Raw genomic sequence first — 20,077 nt, 5'->3', positions numbered from 1 at the left:
AGCAGGTCAATGCCCTCCTTCCCACAGCCTCCAACTGCGATGCCACTTTTGAAGAACTATGTACCTGTACCCCTTAGGTCTCTCTGTTCGACTTGTGAGGAGGTGAGCTCTCACTGAGGACATTCTTGAAAGAGTGACTACTGAGGACATCTCAAAGCTAGATCTTTGAAAGTGAAGAAATCTAATCTCTCGTAAAGGAGGCAAGATTCTAATGAAATTGGGTGACTCACGGTGTTTTGCTGAGAAATCTGAGGGATACGTCTTGACTGCAACTGTTGCATGGTAATGCTGTGTGGGCTCTATTTTTGACTTTGATCTCCAGCATCTGCAGTCCTCACCTTCACCTAGTCTATTAATGACTAGGGGTCAATCTTACTTTTTTTGCCAAAGGTGAGTTGTGTTTAGTTTTTGGAGCAATTTCCACCACACCTTTTCTCAGAATGTCTTACCAAACTTGCTTTGTTAATTACCTACCCCTTCCACGGCATTCTTCACACCCCGGCCTGTGTCCATCTTACCATACACCGTTCCCACGATGACACACCACAGGAGGTGCACTGCCCGTACCATCTATAAACAGCACCCAGTTGCACCCCTGGACAAGGCCAGTGTCTGGAGCTGTCCTGCACCATGGTCCCTGGAAATTGGGGAAATTGGCACTCAGCTGTGTGGGTATGGTCCTGGAGATCCCACTGGGCAGGGTGGTGCAGAGGCAGGACCTCTTCTTCCCAAAGGATCGGCAGTGTCGGCCTGGTCTGAGGATGCCCACTGTTTCCATGCCATCTGGAGGAATGCCCATCATGCTAGGTGGAAGGTCAGTACCCTTCTGCACTCTGTCATTACAGGTGCCATCAACTTAATCACTGTACCTCTCACTCTCACTCCACCTCTGCTCTGATACCTGAATGAGCTCCTGCTTTACCACCCCTCATGCTATTACCTGCCACACCTCCAATCATTTCCCACCACCCACTTCAATCCTGGAACACCACCCACTCTGCATGCCCCTCTGTACTGTCTACTCACTCACTGGGGACACCCCCTACCTGTGCCAACAGTCACAGCTGTGCCACCCATTATCACCTGTCCATGTACCTGTCAAAATGTCTTTGAAATGTTATAATTGTACCAGCCTGCCCCACTTCGTCTGGCAGCTCGTTTCATACACGCACCACCCTGTGTGTAAAAGTTGCCGCTTAGGTCCCTTTTATATCTTTCCCCTCTCACCTTAAACCTTTGCCCTCTAGTTCTGGACTCCCCAACCCCAGGGAAAAGAACTTGTCTATTTGCCCTACCCATGCTCCTCATGGTTTTGTAAACTCTATGTGGTCACTTTCAGGAGGAGAACAGCCCCCAGTTGGGCAGAAAGAGTCAACACAGGTGGGTGATGCTGCCTGACTTCAGGTTCCTCGCTCTTTCCGTGGAGAGTGTGCTGGCAGTGACGCTTCCGAGTGGTTGACTGACTGTGGCCACGTCCCCAGACTGGAATGAGAAGGTGCCCTTGACTTCCTGTGCCAGGACCTTTTGGCTGTAGGTTATCCCCCTTGACCTGAATCCCACTGACAACAATGACACAGTTTCCTGACTTCGTGTCTGCGCTAAAACCCCATGACAAGCTCAAAGTAACAGGAGCTTGTGTACTCTGGCTGAGGAGGCAAAGCAGAGCTGCTGTTTGCGTGCACAATATTTCTGTTCTTTTTTCCATCGAAAAGTGAACAACAGATATCCTCTTGTTTCACCATTGCACTATCAAACTGTTATCTATTGACACATGTTCCTGACTAAACATGGAAGTTTTATTTAGGAATGGAGTTTCATCATTATCCCATAACATTGGTTTACTTAGCAGACTGAACTCTGTGCATTGAATAAAATAATTATGTTAATGAAAGACAACTCAGGTGTTTGTTATAGTGAAGAAGCTGTTTTGAGAGACAAATGGGATTGGTTTAGAGTGGCATCAGGGCTGGCACAGACATAGTGGGCTGAAGGGCCTGTTCCTGAGCCGAACTATTCTATCTTGACGTGAGCTTATTTCTTTACCTCCCCACGACCTCTGGAATGTTCCAGCTGATGTTGTGTCATTCAGTTGTACATGGGGACCCCAAAGTAATAATCTGGAATGTATAGATTGAACAAACACTAGTCGTAGTCATTACTTACTCTTTTGCGTTTTCCCTGTGCATTGAGTTTTGTTTCCGAGACAGACATCTCCAGGTTCCTTCTTCTGAAGAAGTCTTGATGATTAAATTCCAGGGGAGGAATTAAATTCCAGGGGAGGAAGAGCGCCTCATCTTCCGCCTAGGAACCCTCCAACCACAAGGGATGAACTCGGATTTCACCAGTTTCCTCATTTCCCCTCCCCCCACCTTGTCTCAGTCAAATCCATCGAATTCAGCACCGCCTTCCTAACCTGCAATCTTCTTCCTGACCTCTCCGCCCCCACCCCAGTCTGACCTATCACCCTCACCTTTACCTCTTTCCACCTATCACATTTCCGACGCCCCTCCCCCAGTCCCTCCTCCCTACCTTTTATCTTAGCCTGCTGGACAAACTTTCCTCATTCCTGAAGAAGGGCTTATGCCCGAAACGTCGATTCTCCTGTTCCCTGGACGCTGCCTGACCTGCTGCGCTTCTCCAGCAACACATTTTCAGCGTTGATGATTAAATTGTAAAACGTTGAATTTTAATTTTACTCCGACTGGATTGAATCCCAACATATATTTCGGTCTCGCTACAAAACCACGCTTCCTATTTTTCATCTGAGTTAAGACCATAAGACATCAGAGCTGAAGTAGATCATTCAGCCCATTCAGTGAGGTCATGGCTGATCCTCAACTCCACTTTTCTGCCTTTTCCCCATAACCCTTGACCCCTAACTGATTAAAATCGATCTCACTCTTGAATATGCTTAATGACCCAGCCTCTAAAGCTCCATACCCTGTACAACTTCACAGATGGACTACACTCTCAGAGAATAAATTCCTCCTCATCTCAGTCTTAAATGTGTGATCCTTTCATGTCTTCAAACAATTCCATCTGAAGAGAGGTAATAGTTTTGGAGGTATCCTATCTTGATCTGTAACACACACGACTGCAGTCCTATATTTTATAACTCCAGAGAAGGTCAGTTCAATTCTTATCGATAATGTCCATTTAGGAGAGAGCATCACTGTGGTCAGTACAGCCAATGGCTGTTCAGGTCTAGTACAGAGAGCACTGCAGGTTTGTGTGGCCATGGTAGAAAAATCACAAGATTTGATTAATTATTTCACATCATGTGTTCTCTGAATATCCTACAAGAGTGATTTTAGGTTAGCTATGCTGTATACACAAATTAGGAATGGGAGTAGATGATTTAGCCCTCCTCTGTCATTTAACATGATCATTGCTGATCTTATCTTGGTCTCAACTCCACTTTCTTGCCTGTTCCCCACAGCCCTTTATCAGAAACATATCTATTTCTTTCTTGAATCTACAGCTTGATTCTGCCTCCTCTGCACTGTGGGACAGTGAGTTCCACAGAGTCACAATCCTCAGAGATAGTTTCTCTTCATCTCTTTTGAACCTACCTCCTCTCACCCTATATGATTAGATAACTTAGTGTGGAAACAGGCCCTTCGGCCCAACAAGTCCACACTGACCGTCCGAAAAGCAACCCACCCAGACCCATTCCTCTACATTTACCCCTTCACCTAACACTCCGGGCAATTTAGCGTGGCCAATTCACCTAACCTGCACATTTTTGGGCTTTGGAGGAAACCAGAGCACCCGGAGGAAACCCACACAGACACAGGGAGAATGTACAAACTCCATACAGACAGTCGCCTGAGGCAGGAATTGAACCCAGGTTTCTGGTGCTGTAAGGTAGCAGTGCTAACCACTGTGCCACCGGCCCCCATCTATGCCCTCTTTTTCAAGACTGTCCCACAAGGATGCTCATCTGTTCAAAATCCACTTTATTAGTCCCCCTTAGCATTTTATATTCTTTAATCAGATTCTCCTCATTCTTCTGAACTCCAGTGAGTACAAGCCCAAGTTGTTCAACCGCTCCTTGTACAACAGCCCTTCCATCCCTGGAATCAACCTGGTAAACCTCCTCCAGTGCCACCACATCCTTCCTCAAATAAGGAGACCAGAACTGGACACAGTGCTCCAGGTGTGGCCTCACCAATACCTTATATGATTGTAACAACACTTCTTTTATAATCGAGTCCTTTTACAATAAATGGGAGAAAGTGAGGACTGCAGATGTTGGAGATCAGAGTGTGGTGTTGGAACAGCACAGCCGGTCAGGAAGTATCCCAGGAGCAGGAGAATCAACGCTTCAAGTATAAGCCCTTCAATCGGAATTCTCCTCCTGGGATGCTGCCTGACCAGCTGTGCTTTTCCAGCACCACACTCTTCAACTTTTGCAGTAAATGCTGAGATTTGGTTTGCCTTGCTTTTTATACAGGCTTGTATAATACTTCTGTTTATGAAACTTAATTTATTGCCAAAAAATCATAAGACTAACATCATGTTTCTTGTTAGTATTATAAAGATATTAATCCTGTATGTCTGTATGATGGGATTATACATACCAATAACATTGTGACAATTTGTATCCCAATGATTTAACCAACACCCAAACTCTTTCCACATTAGTTCTATATTTGCAGAACTAAAATTTGTAAGTATCTATTTCATTTCAGTGCATTTTAAATTGTTGTATAAAAGTCAAACACAGTTTATGACTAAACAGCAACTTCCAGAAGTTCAAGGTAGTTTTGCAAATAACCTATTTCCATTTACTGATTACAATCAGAGCCTGTTCAGGACAGCACAGTAATAGTAAAAGAAAAAGTGAAGAAATTTGTCACAATCTTTTGAAGTAATGTTGTTCCGAGTTAACTATCTGAGGTTAGATTAGATTCCTTCAGTATGGAAACAGGCCCTTCAGCCCAACAAGTCCACACCGACCCTCCGAAGAGTAACCCTCCCAGACCCATTCCCCAACCCTACATTTACCCCTGACTAATGCACCTAACACTATGGGCAATTTAGCATAGTCAATTCACCTAAACTACACATCTTTGGATTGTGGGAGGAAACCGGAGCACCCAGACACGAGGAGAACGTGCAAACTCTACACAGACAGTCACCCGAGGCTGGGATCGAACCCGCGTCCCTGGTGTTGAGGTAGCATTGCTAACCTGATGAACAATCCCAATAGAGATGGTGGGCTGAGTATTCCCAACATTTGACTTGGTCCTAATTTGAGGGAGTTCCATGGGGAGTTTCTCTCAATTAGCGCTCATGATTTTTCTCGTGCATTTTGACAGTGGTCACCTCATTAACTACATTCTGCAGTACTGCTGTCTTACTATTGTGCACCCACCTGAGTGGATGTGCTTGCCTGTGCTGGGACCTGCTGGGTTTCAACATCATATTCAAACCCCAGTTCTGCACCAGGTCAGACCCTACAAGTGGGAGTTGTCACCGAGATGCCAATTAGACGGTGGCTGGGCCGGTGTGGAGAAGAGGGCTGTACTTTTTTTCGTTTTCGGGATTGCCAAAGGAAACCAAAGCACCGGAACCTGACCAGCACAATGGAAAGTGACAAAGGGAGTATAGCACGGAGTGAGTCACAGCCCCTCCCCCACCCCACCCCACGTCTTCCTGTGCTCTATTATCTCCAACTCCTGTGCAAAGTTATCCCTCCTTCACAATTTATGGCCTATGTCACCAATTCTCATAATTAATATTGCACATTTCCTCAGCACAGTCCAGATCCCTGATAATCCCCCTTGACGTTCAGTTACCATCCTCCCCAAGACCTAGCTCCCTGCCTGACTTGGAATGGCAGCCCTGACAATAACTGACCAAACCCACAGATCCCCATCCACCACTCCTGTTCCCCCACCCCAGGGGTGATTCCCACCCCTTCTCAAAGGGGTGATTCCCACCCCTTCTCAAAGGGGTGATTCCCACCTTCCGGAATGCTGAGGAGGTTTGGATGTACAAGAGTGGTCCCACCTTGCTGTCATCTCCTTCAGATGCCTGAAGCTCAGTGCAGGCACAACTGAGGATGACCCGGGACACAACCTTGTCTTCTGCACCCTGAAGGAGTGGCTGGCCATCCCATCGCATGGGTTGCCAAGGTGACACCATGACATAAGTGTGCCTGGCGTGTTCTGAACACCCACTGGGGATCTGTGCGGAATCCCGGTCCCACAGGACTGTTACTGCTTTGTGTAAGGTCGCAAGGCAAAGCTTTTCACTGTGCCTCGGTACACGTGACAATAAATTCAATTCAATTCAAGGTCATGCTGCCTCATCTCTTTTCCCTGGGGTGAGGTCAGTGCTACAGCCTGGCAGTGGGATTTTACAAAATATTGCTGCCTTCCCCGAGATGCAGGGCACTATTACACTCACTGCATCGAGAGCACCATGTTATAATGAGGTTGAACTAAAAGGAAAGGGTACCACTTAACGGGCACCTCATCACTGTCACATTGCTCAAGGTCTGTGCCCGGTATCCTGCCAAGATGCCTATGTTCTTGATAACAGGCCAACTCCTGCCTCATTCAAAGGGCCGAATGGCTTCTTGTAAACAAGACCTAGCCCCTCCAACCAGGGCTGATGCCTCCTTTAAAGAAACCTCTTGCCTGAGTATGAACACAGGCATGGTGGAGCCCACTGTTCCACCAAGGCCATTAGGAAACTGTAGTAGGGTGGCTTATACTGTGGTTCCAATCAATCTGGACAAGACTTCAGAGAGTCTGCTCCTTCATCTGTCCTGGCTGTCCACAACTGAAGCAGGTAAAGAGGGAGTGGCCTGGACACTGAGGAGCTGGGAGAGCAACCATCTCCATCAAGGAAAAAGCTGAGGACTTTGAAGGGGAAGAATATCACTGTCACCATGATACAGCATCAGGCACAATAGACAGAACAGAATTGACAGCTGAGATATTCTGAGTGATTGGAGCACTGTGAATGCATCGTTTTGTGGTGGCAAAGGCCAGCAGTCTGTTGGTTCACAAGAGTAAATGCAGCTGTTTTAATATATCTTTCTTCGGTTTTGTGCAATAGAAGTTACTGTTTATCAACTGTTTGAGTGCCTTCTAACATCTGCTACTCCCACATTCAAGAAAGACAGCTTCATCTGTTCCGCTGGGCATTTGGGGGAAAAACTGAGCACTCATTCAGGCAGCGTTCTGACATCACCTGGCAGTAAGATTAGGTTTTGAGGCTTCCTTTCAAGTCAGTTGTTGAAGAAGCCTCACCGTGCATTGGGCCATGGTGACTCTCGGTCTGCAGCATCCAAACACAGACTCATCTCAATATACAGCCTTCAGCATCTAGAATTTCACTTACATCACTGAATGAGCATGTCATTCTTTAGTTGACTTCACTACAACATCCCAAGTTATTAAGTCGGTTCTACAAACCTCTTTTCCAGCCAGTTCGGAAGCCCAGTTTGGATGTTTGTGGACATTGCCCATCCTTAAATAAAAGTGCACTCCCTTATAAGGCCTACAAGGTTAACCTTTAACCCTGGAGAAATATACAGTTATGGATGAGGATTAACATGCGTACACAGTGTGGCTATAAGTCTGGAATACAGGTGGAAGTAAAGACCATCACAAAACAATTTCGTTAATTTGTAATTTCCTCACCTCAGTTTTGTCTTGGCTGCAGTGATGAATGTGAGGGAGGTCTGAAATCTACAGCTATCTGGAGATAAACAAGGCCATGCAACTATCTATTTTGGGATTAATGAAGGAGCAGCTTAACTGTGACATAGTAACCAGTTAACCTGGTTCCATTGCTAAACCGAGAGTTGATCAGACAGCTGCATGTTAATAATTATGGGTGTGTGATTCTACCAATAGTATACTGTCATCTCTGCTCCCTGAGATTGTTTCCATGTTCCTTGCCTTCACCCCATAGCTAGGTCCAGCCCCGGTCTCTGCAACTGAGCTAGAGGGAGCCATCTTGTCGCAGAGCTGGTTAGTTTGGCAGGTTTGGGTGGATGAGCCCAGGGTTGTTAATGGCTAGAGTGCTGGAATTGTCTTCCCCAGCTACAGGCTCACTGTTCCCCAGTTACAGGCTCAATTTTCCCCAGGTCATGGATTCAGAGTTGAGGAGGGCTGGCTGGCAGGCAAAAGGATCCAGGTATTGGGGAGTGTCCCGAGAGGAGTTTCTTCAGGTATGTGCATATGTGTATGTCTCTCTGTGTCTGTGTGGTTCCTCCTTTGCTACCTCTTTTGAGAGGAAGGAGCAGCAAGGTTGCTAGTCTTGCTGTCCTTTCCAACACTACCCAAAGCCCTCTTGCCGAGGGTGCAGGTCAGTGCACATGCTGCTAAGCCTGGCTGCCCCTGACCAACCTGCCAATGATGCCAGCCAGGCAAATACCAAACAAAAAGAATAGACATTGCTGAAAAGTTCAGGAGGTCCAGCAGCATCTCTGGAGAGAAATTAGAGTTAACATCTTGGGTCCAGTGACCCTTCTTCTGCAGATTTTCTCTCCACAGATGCTGCCCGAATTGTGGAGTTTTTCTAGCAATTTCAGTGTTTGTTTCTGATTTCCAATATCTGCAATTCTTGGTTTTTTTTTAGTTCAGTCAAATACTCAAGCCAGCATGGGTACCAGTAACATTGGACTCCTCCAAGCTCTGATTCAGTTTACTGAGAGCTGCTATCTTTGTGCATGTACACAGCGTTATTAATGGCTGAAACCACACAGTGATCTTCTGCCTGGGGTCACTCAGGGCCTGGTCTCCAGCAATCCTTCGAATGTCAGCACCCTGGACTGTTTCTTCCTTGAGCAGCTGAGGAGACATGGCAGCCACATGTTCATTGGAATATGCTCCTGAGTCTAATCCTCATCGAGTACCCAGCAAGGCGAAAGTCTTGGAGTTGGTGGAGGGAGCAGGAGAATGCTATGCCAGTGCATCCCCTGAGGGGTCAAAGTGCAGACAATGGGGTGAGCTGTTGGCATTGTGAGAACAGAGGCTGTGTGAGTGCCAATGGTGCCTGCAGAAGACAAGAGATGGAATGGGTTGTGCAAGATTGGTTAAAGCTTGAACATGTTATGGATACAGTCAATCAATGTAACAGGAATGGAAGAGCCACTTAGCACATCACAATGAAGCTTACTCACTTGCCTTTATGCAAGGTCTTATCACCTTCACGAGTGGTCTCAATTTCTTCTTGCTAATTCAAAGATCATCTTCTGGAACCAGATGATAGCAGCAGGAGTAGGCCACTGTGATCCATCATGGGTCAGTTTCTTCTGCAGTGGGAAGAGACTGAAGGTATCAAGATGGGAGTGCTGTTAGAGATGGAGAGATGGTGCAGAAGGAGGAAAGCTGGTGAAAAGATCTGAGTGAGTTAGTAGGAAGTGTAGAGAGCCGGAAGTGTTAGTGGGAATGGGGGTGGGGAGGGGTCATAGCAGTTAAGTGAAGTGCAACAGCCTGAGTGGCAGACCATCAAGCGTAGTGCAGTGGCAGAGTTAGAATGAGTGTGATGAAGCAGAAAGGATGGTGACACACATATCCTTATGGGAACACAAAGTCATTGGTCGTCTTGAGATGCTGCAGCAGACTCACTTTGACCATGGAAGTGGCCCTGAATAAAGAGCTACCTCCAACCAGGCCAACAGGGTTGGATGCTGTGGTCTCCACTGATGATCCTGAGGAAAGAGGATGGCGCTGCTCCCCAGGAACATTCCCATCAGGATCACCAGGTGGGCGTTTACAGAGCAGTGTGCCAATTTCCCTTTCTCAGCCGTCACCCTCTGGAATGTGGTTCAGCTGACAAACCCAGAATGGGCATCCCTGGCATGCAGCATTTGAAGTGGTGCACAGCTGGGGGATTAAACATAGTGCCCAATGCATTGATACTGGCACTGGTGAGCTCTGTACAAGAGGGCACCTTGGAGCCTGGTTGTATAATTACCAAGGTGAGCAGCAAAAGGTTGTGAGAGGAAATGCATCAAGGCCCAGGAACTGAAACTTCCATAAGACTCCAAAACCCATACTTCACCAAAATATAGCAAGAGTCAGCCCAGTGTGACTCACATCGATTCAAATTTGCCTAATTTTGTCAGTGAAAAATGGTTGGAATAAGGCAATGCCATTGATGTTTTCCATCAAGATTGTTTTTAAAATTATTAATTCATTGGCAATTGTTACTCATTGAAAAATATAAAAACAGTGATGAAGTCTTAATACAGGTTTGTAGTGTCAAAGACTGGGTTATAAACATGTAGCTGTGTCAGAAAATGAAGCTATACTGTACATCCTGTCTACTCACTTGAATGTAAAGGAATCTGTTGTATTTTGTTATAATCCTGGTTATGGTGACTGTATTAGAAATTAGGTCTGAGAGAATTTGACAAGCTTAACTTGCATCAATTTTATCGATTAGTGAGCTTTATTACATTTGCTTTCCATTTTAGGTAAAATGTGGTGGCTCAAATTGTTTTATTCTATTCCTTATTGAGAAGGCAGTGGAGAATTGGAGCTTTGCTATGCCACTTTAGTATTTCACAAATTAAACATTTGTATGAAACTCCTAACCAACTGCCCTATTGAAGCTGTTGACCAATTTAAAATAAATGTGTTAATTCTTTAATTTAATAGCAAAGGATTTTGGGCCAATGTATAGACCTGCTTGTGATTGATATACCACAACACAATTGAATGTCATAAAGAGTTACAGAGACAGGACCCAATTAATGCCGATGGATCATTGTTAGTAGTACATTGGTGATTTTAATCAACTTTTTCTTCAGCTCAAAAGTGAGTTTGATGTCTGGATTGTAGTTGTGTGCAATTAGAAGAACGAATAAGTATACTCCATTTTTTGTTTAGTTTTCAGAGTTATACTTTTATGATTTCAATAATAAGTAATAAATCAATTAATCTTGCGTTTAGGAGTTGCAGATAATTTTAAAGTCTAGTTTAAGACATATGTAACAATTACATTCAACCTAATTCTACTATGATTTGGAGATGCTGGTGTTGGACTGGGGGTGGACAAAGTTTAAAAAAAAATCACAACACCAGATTATAGTCCAACAGGTTTAATTGGAAGCACTAGTCTTACAATAGTGTACTCCACAACCACCTGATGAAGGAGCTGCACTCTGAAAGCTAGTGCTTCCAATTAAGTAAAAAAGGTAAAAACAATGACTGCAGATGCTGGAAACCAGATTCTGGATTAGAGTGGTGCTGGAAGAGCACAGCAGTTTTCAGGCAGCAACTGAGGAGCAGCAAAATCGACGTTTCGGGCAAAAGCCCTTCATCAGGAATACAGGCAGAGAGCCTACTAACCCTGTTGGACTATAACCTGGTGTTGTGTGATTTTTAACTTAATTCTACTACGACAGCCTCCACATGTTCCAGTTAAAAACTGGTGGTTTTGTTGTTACCTGTGGGACCATTTAGTAGTCTTAGTTAAAATTGCTGGCAATAAACTCTATTACATTAGTTTTGTAACATTAAAACAAAGGCAACTTAAAGCAAGTAACATACCAATTTACAGTTGTTAGAATATCAACTAGTAGACAAATATCAATGACTGATGCTGGGCCATAGATACATATTTTCCAGCATTTCTCCAGTTCCTTCTGAGAGAGCCTAGAGACTGGAGACAGACACCATCAAAAGGTTGTTTGATCTGACAAGCCTATCTCGTCTTCATCCAACACTAAGACTTGTGTGGTATTATAAATGGAAACTCAGCTGAGGCCAATCATAATGTTATCACACCTACATTGATTTATTGGATCTGAAGCATAGAATGTGGGACAGGTCTGAAAATGTGTTGCTGGAAAAGCACAGCAGGTCAGGCAGCATCCAAGGAACAGGAGAATCGACGTGTGTTGGCTCAGTGGGTGAAAACATCCTCCATGTTGGTCCAACCCTCAACATGGGACAAGTCTTTGCCCATCAGTATCATCTGGTATGTCCAAAGTGAATGAGCAGTAAGGATGCCTAGGTAATTCATAAAATGTCAGTCAGAGTACTAGGTAAATCATCAAGCCTTTAGGATCTTAAACATAGAAAGTAGGAGCAAGGGTAGGCCATTCAGCCCTTCATACTGCTCTTCCAATTGATATGATAATCTGACCCAGTCCCCTAATCTTCCTTTCTCCCAATACCCCTCGCTCCCTTTAGTCCTAAGGATTGTATGTACATCTTGGCCTCAACAGTCTCTAGTACTTTAGTATCAATAGTCTTCTGCTGTCGTGAATTCCATTGGCTCAGCTCCCCAGGTGAAGAAATTCCTCCTCATCCCTCTGCTAAAGGCTTACCTCTTAACCTTAGACTGTGGCCCCTGGTTCTGGACTCCCCTGTAGCTGGGAACATCCTTCCTGCATCTGTCTGATCTAATCCTGTTAGAACTTCGCAAGTTTCACATCTACCAGACTAGAGCAGGCTTGACAGTTGCCCAGTAGTAAACCCATGAGAAGATAGCAACAGATATTATGCTGGATGGACCAAGGAGATAATTAATAGCCTACCCATATTCCAAGATGGCTATGGATTGAGTCACCTCGGCAAGAGCTCATCCACTCCTTTTTCCTCTTTCTCTCTTTTGTGCTTGTTTTGTTCCTTTTCTCTTAGTGATGTCTAGAACTCAGCCTCAGCATGGACCCAGCATGGCGGTCTCTCGGCCCAGCGTGGCAATCCTACCTACATTTATAGAGGTTTATAAAATCATGAGGGGCATGGATAGGATAAATAGACACAGTCTCTTTCCTGGAGTGGGGGAGTCCAGAATTAGAGGGCACAGGTTTAGGGGAAGATATAAAAGAGACCTGAGGGGCAATTTCTTCATGCAGAGGGTAATACATGTATGGAATGAACTGCCAGAAGTAGGAGGCTAGTACAATTGCAATGTTTAAAAGGCATCTGGATGGGTATATGAATGGGAACAGTTTGGTGGGATATGGGCCAGGTGGTGGCAAGTAGGATTAGATTGGGTTGAGATATCTGGTTGGCATGGATGAGTTAGACTGAAGGGTCTGTTTCCATGCTGTACATTTCTATGACTCTAAATACATATTTTGTTCAAGTGCTTAATAAAAACTAATATTCGTATTCACTGCCCCATTGCCAAGACTTTATAGCCATTTTCAGCTGTCAGTCAGACTGTGAACTGACAAGCCTCTCACTATGAGATGCTAGACTATGAAATTATTCATAAATAGCAGCATAAATCCTATGATGATGATCATCAGACTTAAATCAACAGACAGAATGAAATAGCAAAGGTTTCATTTAAACTGCAGCATTTTGATGCATTGGCAAATTGACAGGCCCCTTGTCATTTTGACAGCTCCAATCAACTTGATGTTTCCAATGCGTTCATACAGTTTCTAATGCATATTCATGACTAATTTTAACCAATCCCAAAAGGTACTTGAACCTTCCTAAATATCACCCGACATCTCCCAGGGATGCCCCTGAAACTATTCAAAATGGTGCCCTGTTAGACTTCTTCCTGAAAGATCTAAAAAGTTTAGAAGGTGGGTTTTGTCCATCCCACTAAATAAAATTTATTTAAAAGGCAATTCCACTTCAACACATGCAATCACCTCCAAGAATCACAAATTTGCAAAATATAGCCAGTCCTCAATTGCCCATCATTCCGCTCACCCCCCAACTTTCCCTCAGCCAACCAACAGGGTAACATTGTGGCTAGCCTTCTGGAATTGGAGTTTTGTCTTGATGGAAATCACAGACCTGAGTTACCAGAGTAATTAATTATATTGTAGTTTTACATTGAAAACATTGCTTACTTATTATAAATACTTTTCATAAATAGCAAGCTCTGAAGAACCATGTAAAACAAACAGAAGTCTCAAATCAAAGAAACATGTTAAAAAAACTAAATGTGAGATTAAATTATGACATATCCAGTATCAAACAAATGGGAAACATAAGCTAAAGAAAACTATTTACTCCCCCTTTTCAAGCTTACACTTTCTACTGGTGGTCTATGATTCCCTATCATTTGCATCTCCAATTGCTTTACACATTACATTGGAAATGTGTGACTTTATATACAAGCAGTCATCTCAATGTTTATAAATGAGGAACTACTTTGGTCTCAAACAAAAACAGAAGAAATTACTGGAAAAGCTCAGCAAGGCTGGCAGCAGCTGTGGAGAGAAAGCAGAGTTAACATTTCAGGTCCAGTGATCTTTCCTCAGCACACATTTCTGAAGAAGGGTCACTCAACTTGAAACATTAACTCTGCTTTCTCTCCACAGATACTGCCAGACCTGCTGAGCTTTCCAGTAATTTCTGCTTTTGCTTCTGATTTACAACATCCACTGTTCTTTTGGTTTTTAAAATACTTACATATAGGTTTGCTCACTGAGATGGAAGGAGAAAGTGAGGTCTGCAGATGCTGGAGATCAAAGTTGAAACTTTATTGCTGGAACAGCACAGCAGGTCAGGCAGCATCCAGGGAACAGGAGATTCGACGTTTCGGGCACAGGCCCTTCTTCAGGCCATTCCTGAAGAAGGGCCTGTGCCCGAAACGTCGAATCCCCTGTTCCCTGGATGCTGCCTGACCTGCTGTGCTGTTCCAGCAATAAAGTTTCACTGAGATGGAAGGTTCATTTCCAGACATTTTGTCACCCTACTACATAACATCTTCATTGTGCCTCCAGGCAAAGCACTGTCGATAATTCCTGCTTTCTATTTATATGTTTGGATTTCTTTGGGTTGGTGATGTCATTTCCTGTGGTGACATGATTTCCTGTTGTGATGTTATTTCCTGTGGTGATGTCATTTCCTGTTTTTTTTCTCAGGGGTTGATAGATGGGGTCTAACTTGATATGTTTGTTGATAGAGTTCCAGTTGGAATGCCATGCTTCGTGGAATTCTTGTGTGTGTCTGTTTAATATTTTTTTTAAATTAACATCAGGTATAGTTTTAGATTTCTGTGAAGGTTTGCTCATCACATAGTTGACAGAGCTTACTTTTATTTTGTTTTCAGTGAAAACAGAACCAATGAGCAACAGTAATATTGTCACGACATCAACAGATGGGTCTTTAGACAATTTCTCAGAATCAGGTAAGAAGACATGAAACAGCTGATGGTTATAGCCTTCATGAGTATCGAGCAAATCCACTAAGACCACAGATAAAGAATAAGGTTCTCAGATACAGCCTAGGAAGCAGGACAGTAGGCAAATTCTACTCTTGCATTTTTATTGAGGTAGAAAAATGGACAATGTGTCATTCATGATGCCAATAACCACCATTTATTGTCTTTTTACCTCTTTGATCTATTCCTCTTTGATCTATAGGATGACTAACATAAATTTGAAAAATGTCTTAACTATTATATAAATACTCATTTTAGTTGGCAAGACATGTTACTTTTATGTAGTTTTGAATGTTTCTGCACTTAACAGATATATTTCTTATTATATCCCTTAACCTATAAAGTAAATTTATGTTTTATGTTAACCAATACTTTTATATTTGTTGTTATTTTCATTCTGTCGCAATCCATTGTGTAATGTGAAACCCAACATTCAGTTTAAAGAGGAAGAGTAAAATCTTCCTGATTTTCCTTCAGTAATTGTAGTCCAATTTTATAGAGTCAAGCAATAGTCTCAGAAATTTGTTTGATATTCTTGTAAAAATATAAATGATCTCACTGGTTTTGAGACAGTCCTATTCAGACTGCTTTGTTAACATCGTTGATGGTTGGTGTCCCCCTGTATTCTGTGGAAGCTTAATGGAAAATAACGGGATCACAGTTGTGTTGTGGTCTGGTCTGGCCACTGGATGCAGGTCGGTTTAGCTCAGTTGGCTGGATGGCTGGTTTGCAGTGTGGAGTGACCCCAACACTATTGGTTCCATTCCTACACCCACTGAGGTGACTATAAAGGATTCTCCTTCTCAACCTGTCCCCATCCTGACAAGTGATGACCCTCAGGTTAACCCACCCCCCTTCTTCCCCCCCCCACTCCCCCATGAGAAAGCAGCCCCTATAGTCTGGTAAGACTATGGTGACTTTACATTTTGAATGCAAGTATCGCTTAGGTCTCAAATTCAACAAATTTTTTTTGTTATATCTATAGAACGAAGGGGTCTTTAACAACACAAATGTATAATCTCTGGAGTTTCCTACTGCCTTAAGTACTACAAAGAAAAGTAATTTTAAAAAATTGCCTTGCCACATTGTCAGCAGTTTAAAATTGAGTTTTGTTGTTCTATGTTTATAAGGATGTCGGAGGAAACTTTCTTCATTACCAAGTGGTTGAACCTTCCAGCTCCAACATTAAGCTGGAAAGATTAGGCTGCTCTTCACAGAAATTAAGGAAGGCCAGGAAGTAGGCCTGGAGTCTGTGTGGATACAGGAAGGGACTGTGCGGGTGATTAGAGACATAGAGTCATAGAGATGTACAGCATGGAAACAGACCCTTCGGTCCAACCTGTCCATGCTGACCAGATACCCCAACCCAATCTAGTCCCACCTGCCAGCACCCAGCCCATATCCCTCCAAACCCTTCCTATTCATATACCCATCCAAATGCCTCTTAAATGTTGCAATTGTACCAGCCTCCACCACATCCTCTGGCAGCTCATTCCATACATGTACCATCCTCTGTGTGAAAAAGTTGCCCCTTAGGTCTCTTTTATATCTTTCCCCTCTCACCCTAAACCTATGTCCTCTAGTTCTGGACTCCCCGACCCCAGGGAAAAGACTTGGTCTATTTATCCTATCCCTGCCCCTCATATAATTTTATAAACCTCTATAAGGTCACCCCTCAGCCTCCGATGATCCAGGGAAAACAGCCCCAACCTGTTCAGCCTCTCCATGTAGCTCAGATCCTCCAACCCTGGCAACATCCTTGTAAATCTTTTCTGAACCCTTTCAAGTTTCACAACATCTTTCCGATAGGAAGGAGAGCTAGGTAAGTCCCTGTTGCGGCACACTGGAGTTGCTTTTAGGTGACTGATCAGACATGCTGTGACTACTTCTCGGGATTTGAACCCAGATCATATGATTTAGAAATGGACATGGCACGGTTGCTCAGTGGTTAGCTCTGCTGCCTCACAGCACCAGAGACCCAGTTTTGATTCCCTCCTCGAGCAACTGTTTGTGGGGAGTTTGCATATTCCTCCAGGTGCTCTGGTTTCCTCCCACAGTCCAATGATGTGCAGGTTCGGGTGGATTGGCCATGCTAAATTGTCCAGGGATGTTCAGACTAGGTGGGTTAACCATGGGATACGCAGAGTTACAGGTAGGCTGGGGGTGCTGGTCTGGGTGGGATGCTTTGCACAGAGCCGGTGCAGACTCGATTGGCTGAACGTCCTCTTTCCTCACATAGAGATTCTATGATCCTCTGTGCCACAGGAAGGCTGCTAGGTAAGGATGTGTTTTAATGTTACAGGCAGGTACTAGTGGGATAAACTTCCAGTTGTGGCAGCATCTGCATTGCTGGCCATGCCTCTGGAGGGACATTGATAAGAGAAAGGTTCTCTTATCCCCCCTAGCCTTACTCCGTCTACAGAAAACCAGCATTTAACTGACCTGACAGACTCCTCTTGTTACTGGGGCTGCTGCTGATACCAGTAAGGGTGATGAGCCACTTCTTTAGATGAATTTGCCACATAATGCTGGTTGCAGTGCCACAGATCTGGCCTCTGCGTGTAGTCTGTGGCTGCAGGAAGGTGTTGGGCTCCCTTTCCACCACGTTTTATTGCTATTTAATGAGCCCTTAGCTGAGAAGCAGCATGGTTCCTATGAATGCAATGCATTCGGTTGAGGAGGAGGAGAAAATTGACCAGAATTTCAACTTCTGATTTTATTCTGCTGAATGATCCACATGATCATTGGATTGAGAATAATATCAGACCCAGCACATTATTAGTAACAAGCAAATAATCCATCAACAAAACTGTCTTAGTATATTCAAAAAGGAAGGTGATGCATGGTAGTTATTCAGGTCCAATTTCTATTGTGGAACTGTAACCTTGCAAGTATTATGTAATCCAGGAGGACAGGAAAGGGAAAGAAATTTTAATTCAAATTAGCAATGTGTGAGATAAATTAGGAGTACTGTAAATATGTTATGGTATTTAATTGTTTTATGTTTCTAAAGTGTAGGTCTAACATGCAAAACTATATAAATATTCAATTTCCTCTGCATAGATTACTCATCCAGTGGTGTAATGAAAGTTTCATAACTGGACAATTTTCTGTTCATTTCAGCATCTGCATTTTATCATGTTTTTCTTGAACTGAATGCAATGAAGAACTGATAATTATCTAGTTATGATATTGTTAGTAGATTACATGTTTATTTCCACTCTCTACTATTTCATAGTCTGGAAGGTTTGAAAGATTAAAGTAAGCAACGGAATTGGACCATAAAGTTAGGAAATGCAGAGATTAAGACGAATAGCAGAGTACAGAATAAGAAGCTATAACCAGTATTAACTTTTAGAAGTTTTTGTACTTTTAAACTGAACAATCTTTCAGAATTTAAAAAAATGGCTTTGGAGAGTTCTCAGGTGATAGCTGCTATGTAGAAATGCAAATTTTAAGTAAGATTTGATTATCCATTCATTATGGCACATCATAACATAGAGTCATAGTCAAAGAGATGTACCGTACGGAAACAGACCCTTCGGTCCATCTCGTCCATGCCGACCAGATCTCCTAATCCAATCTAGTCCCACCTGCCAGCACCCAGCCCATATCCCTCCAAACCCTTCCTATTCATATACCCATCCAAATGCCTTTTAAATGTTGCAATTGTACCAGCCTCCACCACTTCCTCTGGCAGCCCATTCCACACACACACACCAACCTTTGCGTGAAAAAGTTGCCCCTTAGGTCTCTTTTATATCTTTTCCCTCTCGCTCTAAACCTATGTCCTCTAGTTCTGGACTCCCCTACTCTGAGAAAAAGACTGTCTATTTACCCTATGCGTGCCCCTCATGATTTTATAAACCTCTATAAGGTCACCCCTCAGTCTCCAATGCTCCAGGGCAAACAGCCCCAGCCTATTCAACCTTTCCCAATAGCTCAAATCCTCCAACCCTGGCAACATCCTTGTAAATCTTTTCTGAACCCTTTCAAATTTCACAATATCTTTTCGACAGGAAGGAGACCTGAATTGCATGCAGTATTCCACAAGTGGCCTAAAACTAATGTCCTGGAAAGCCGCAACATGACCTCCTGACTCCTGTACTCAATACTCTGACCAATGAAGGAAAGCATACCAAACACCTTCTTCACTATCCTATCTACCTGCGACTCCACTTTCAAGGAGCTACGAACCTGCACTCCAAGATCTCCTTGTTCAGTAACATTCCCCAGGACCTTACCAAAACAAACATTGGCAGCAATGGTTTATAAGCTATCACAGTAGCAGCCATGTAGGGAATGATATGAATCGGGAAATTAGAGGTTCATATAGCAAAGTATGAAGTAATCGTGGGATAACTTCAATCTGCAGATTCACTGGGTAAATCTCATGACTTCAATGTGGAGGAAAAATTCCTCGAATGTGTTCAAGATAGTTTGCTGGAATAATATGATGAGGACTGACCTGAAAATGTGTTGCTGGAAAAGCGCAGCAGGTCAGGCAGCTCATGACCGAAACGTCGATTCTCCTGCTCCTTGGATGCTGCCTGACCTGCTGCGCTTTTCCAGCAACACGTTTTCAGCTCTGATCTCCAGCATCTGCAGTCCTCACTTTCTCCTCTAATATGATGAGGAACCAAGCACAACAGAGTCAATTTTAGATCTACTTTTATGCAGAGCAAAGGGGTCATTAATCATTTTGTTGTAAAAGAACCTGTAAAGAATAATGACTATAGTATGATAGAATTTTCCAGCAAGTTTGAAAAAGATGTAGTTCAATCTGAAACTGGATTTCAATTTAAACTAGGCTACTTGAGAAAGTATGAGGAGGAAGTTGGCTGCAGTCGGTTGGAAAAGCACATATAAAGATTTGATGATAGAAAGGCAAAGGCTGGTATTATAAGAATAAATGCTTGCTTTCAAGGCAAAAATCCCTGCAGGAAAAACACAAACTCTT

The 20,077-nt window shown here is 43.5% G+C and overlaps 1 protein-coding gene across 10 annotated transcripts in view; it reads left to right on the top strand.

Moving 5' to 3' along the window:
• The window catches only part of eya1 (EYA transcriptional coactivator and phosphatase 1), a 215,219-nt gene that overhangs the window by 27,426 nt on the left and 167,716 nt on the right, over window positions 1-20,077 (top strand). For 7 of the 10 annotated variants that reach the window (XR_015756901.1, XM_043689212.2, XM_087985963.1 and 4 more), the window contains one exon: window positions 15,007-15,084. The exons of 2 other annotated variants lie outside the window; for them this stretch is intronic. Coding sequence is in view for 7 of the 8 variants with exons in the window: in XM_043689212.2 (XP_043545147.1) it covers window positions 15,007-15,084 (78 nt within the window). In the remaining variant the exon portion in view is untranslated. Of the gene's footprint in view, window positions 1-134; window positions 283-15,006; window positions 15,085-20,077 lie in introns of those variants that run through there. One more of the 10 variants, XM_043689220.2, reaches the window with a different exon arrangement.

The sequence above is a fragment of the Chiloscyllium plagiosum genome, unplaced genomic scaffold, assembly GCF_037043375.1.
Source record: "Chiloscyllium plagiosum isolate Xiang-an unplaced genomic scaffold, Cpla_swu_hap1 HiC_scaffold_4, whole genome shotgun sequence".
NCBI classification, from domain to species: domain Eukaryota; kingdom Metazoa; phylum Chordata; class Chondrichthyes; order Orectolobiformes; family Hemiscylliidae; genus Chiloscyllium; species Chiloscyllium plagiosum.
Note: the sequence above shows the minus strand (reverse complement) of the source record. Positions and strands in the feature narration are given on the sequence as shown.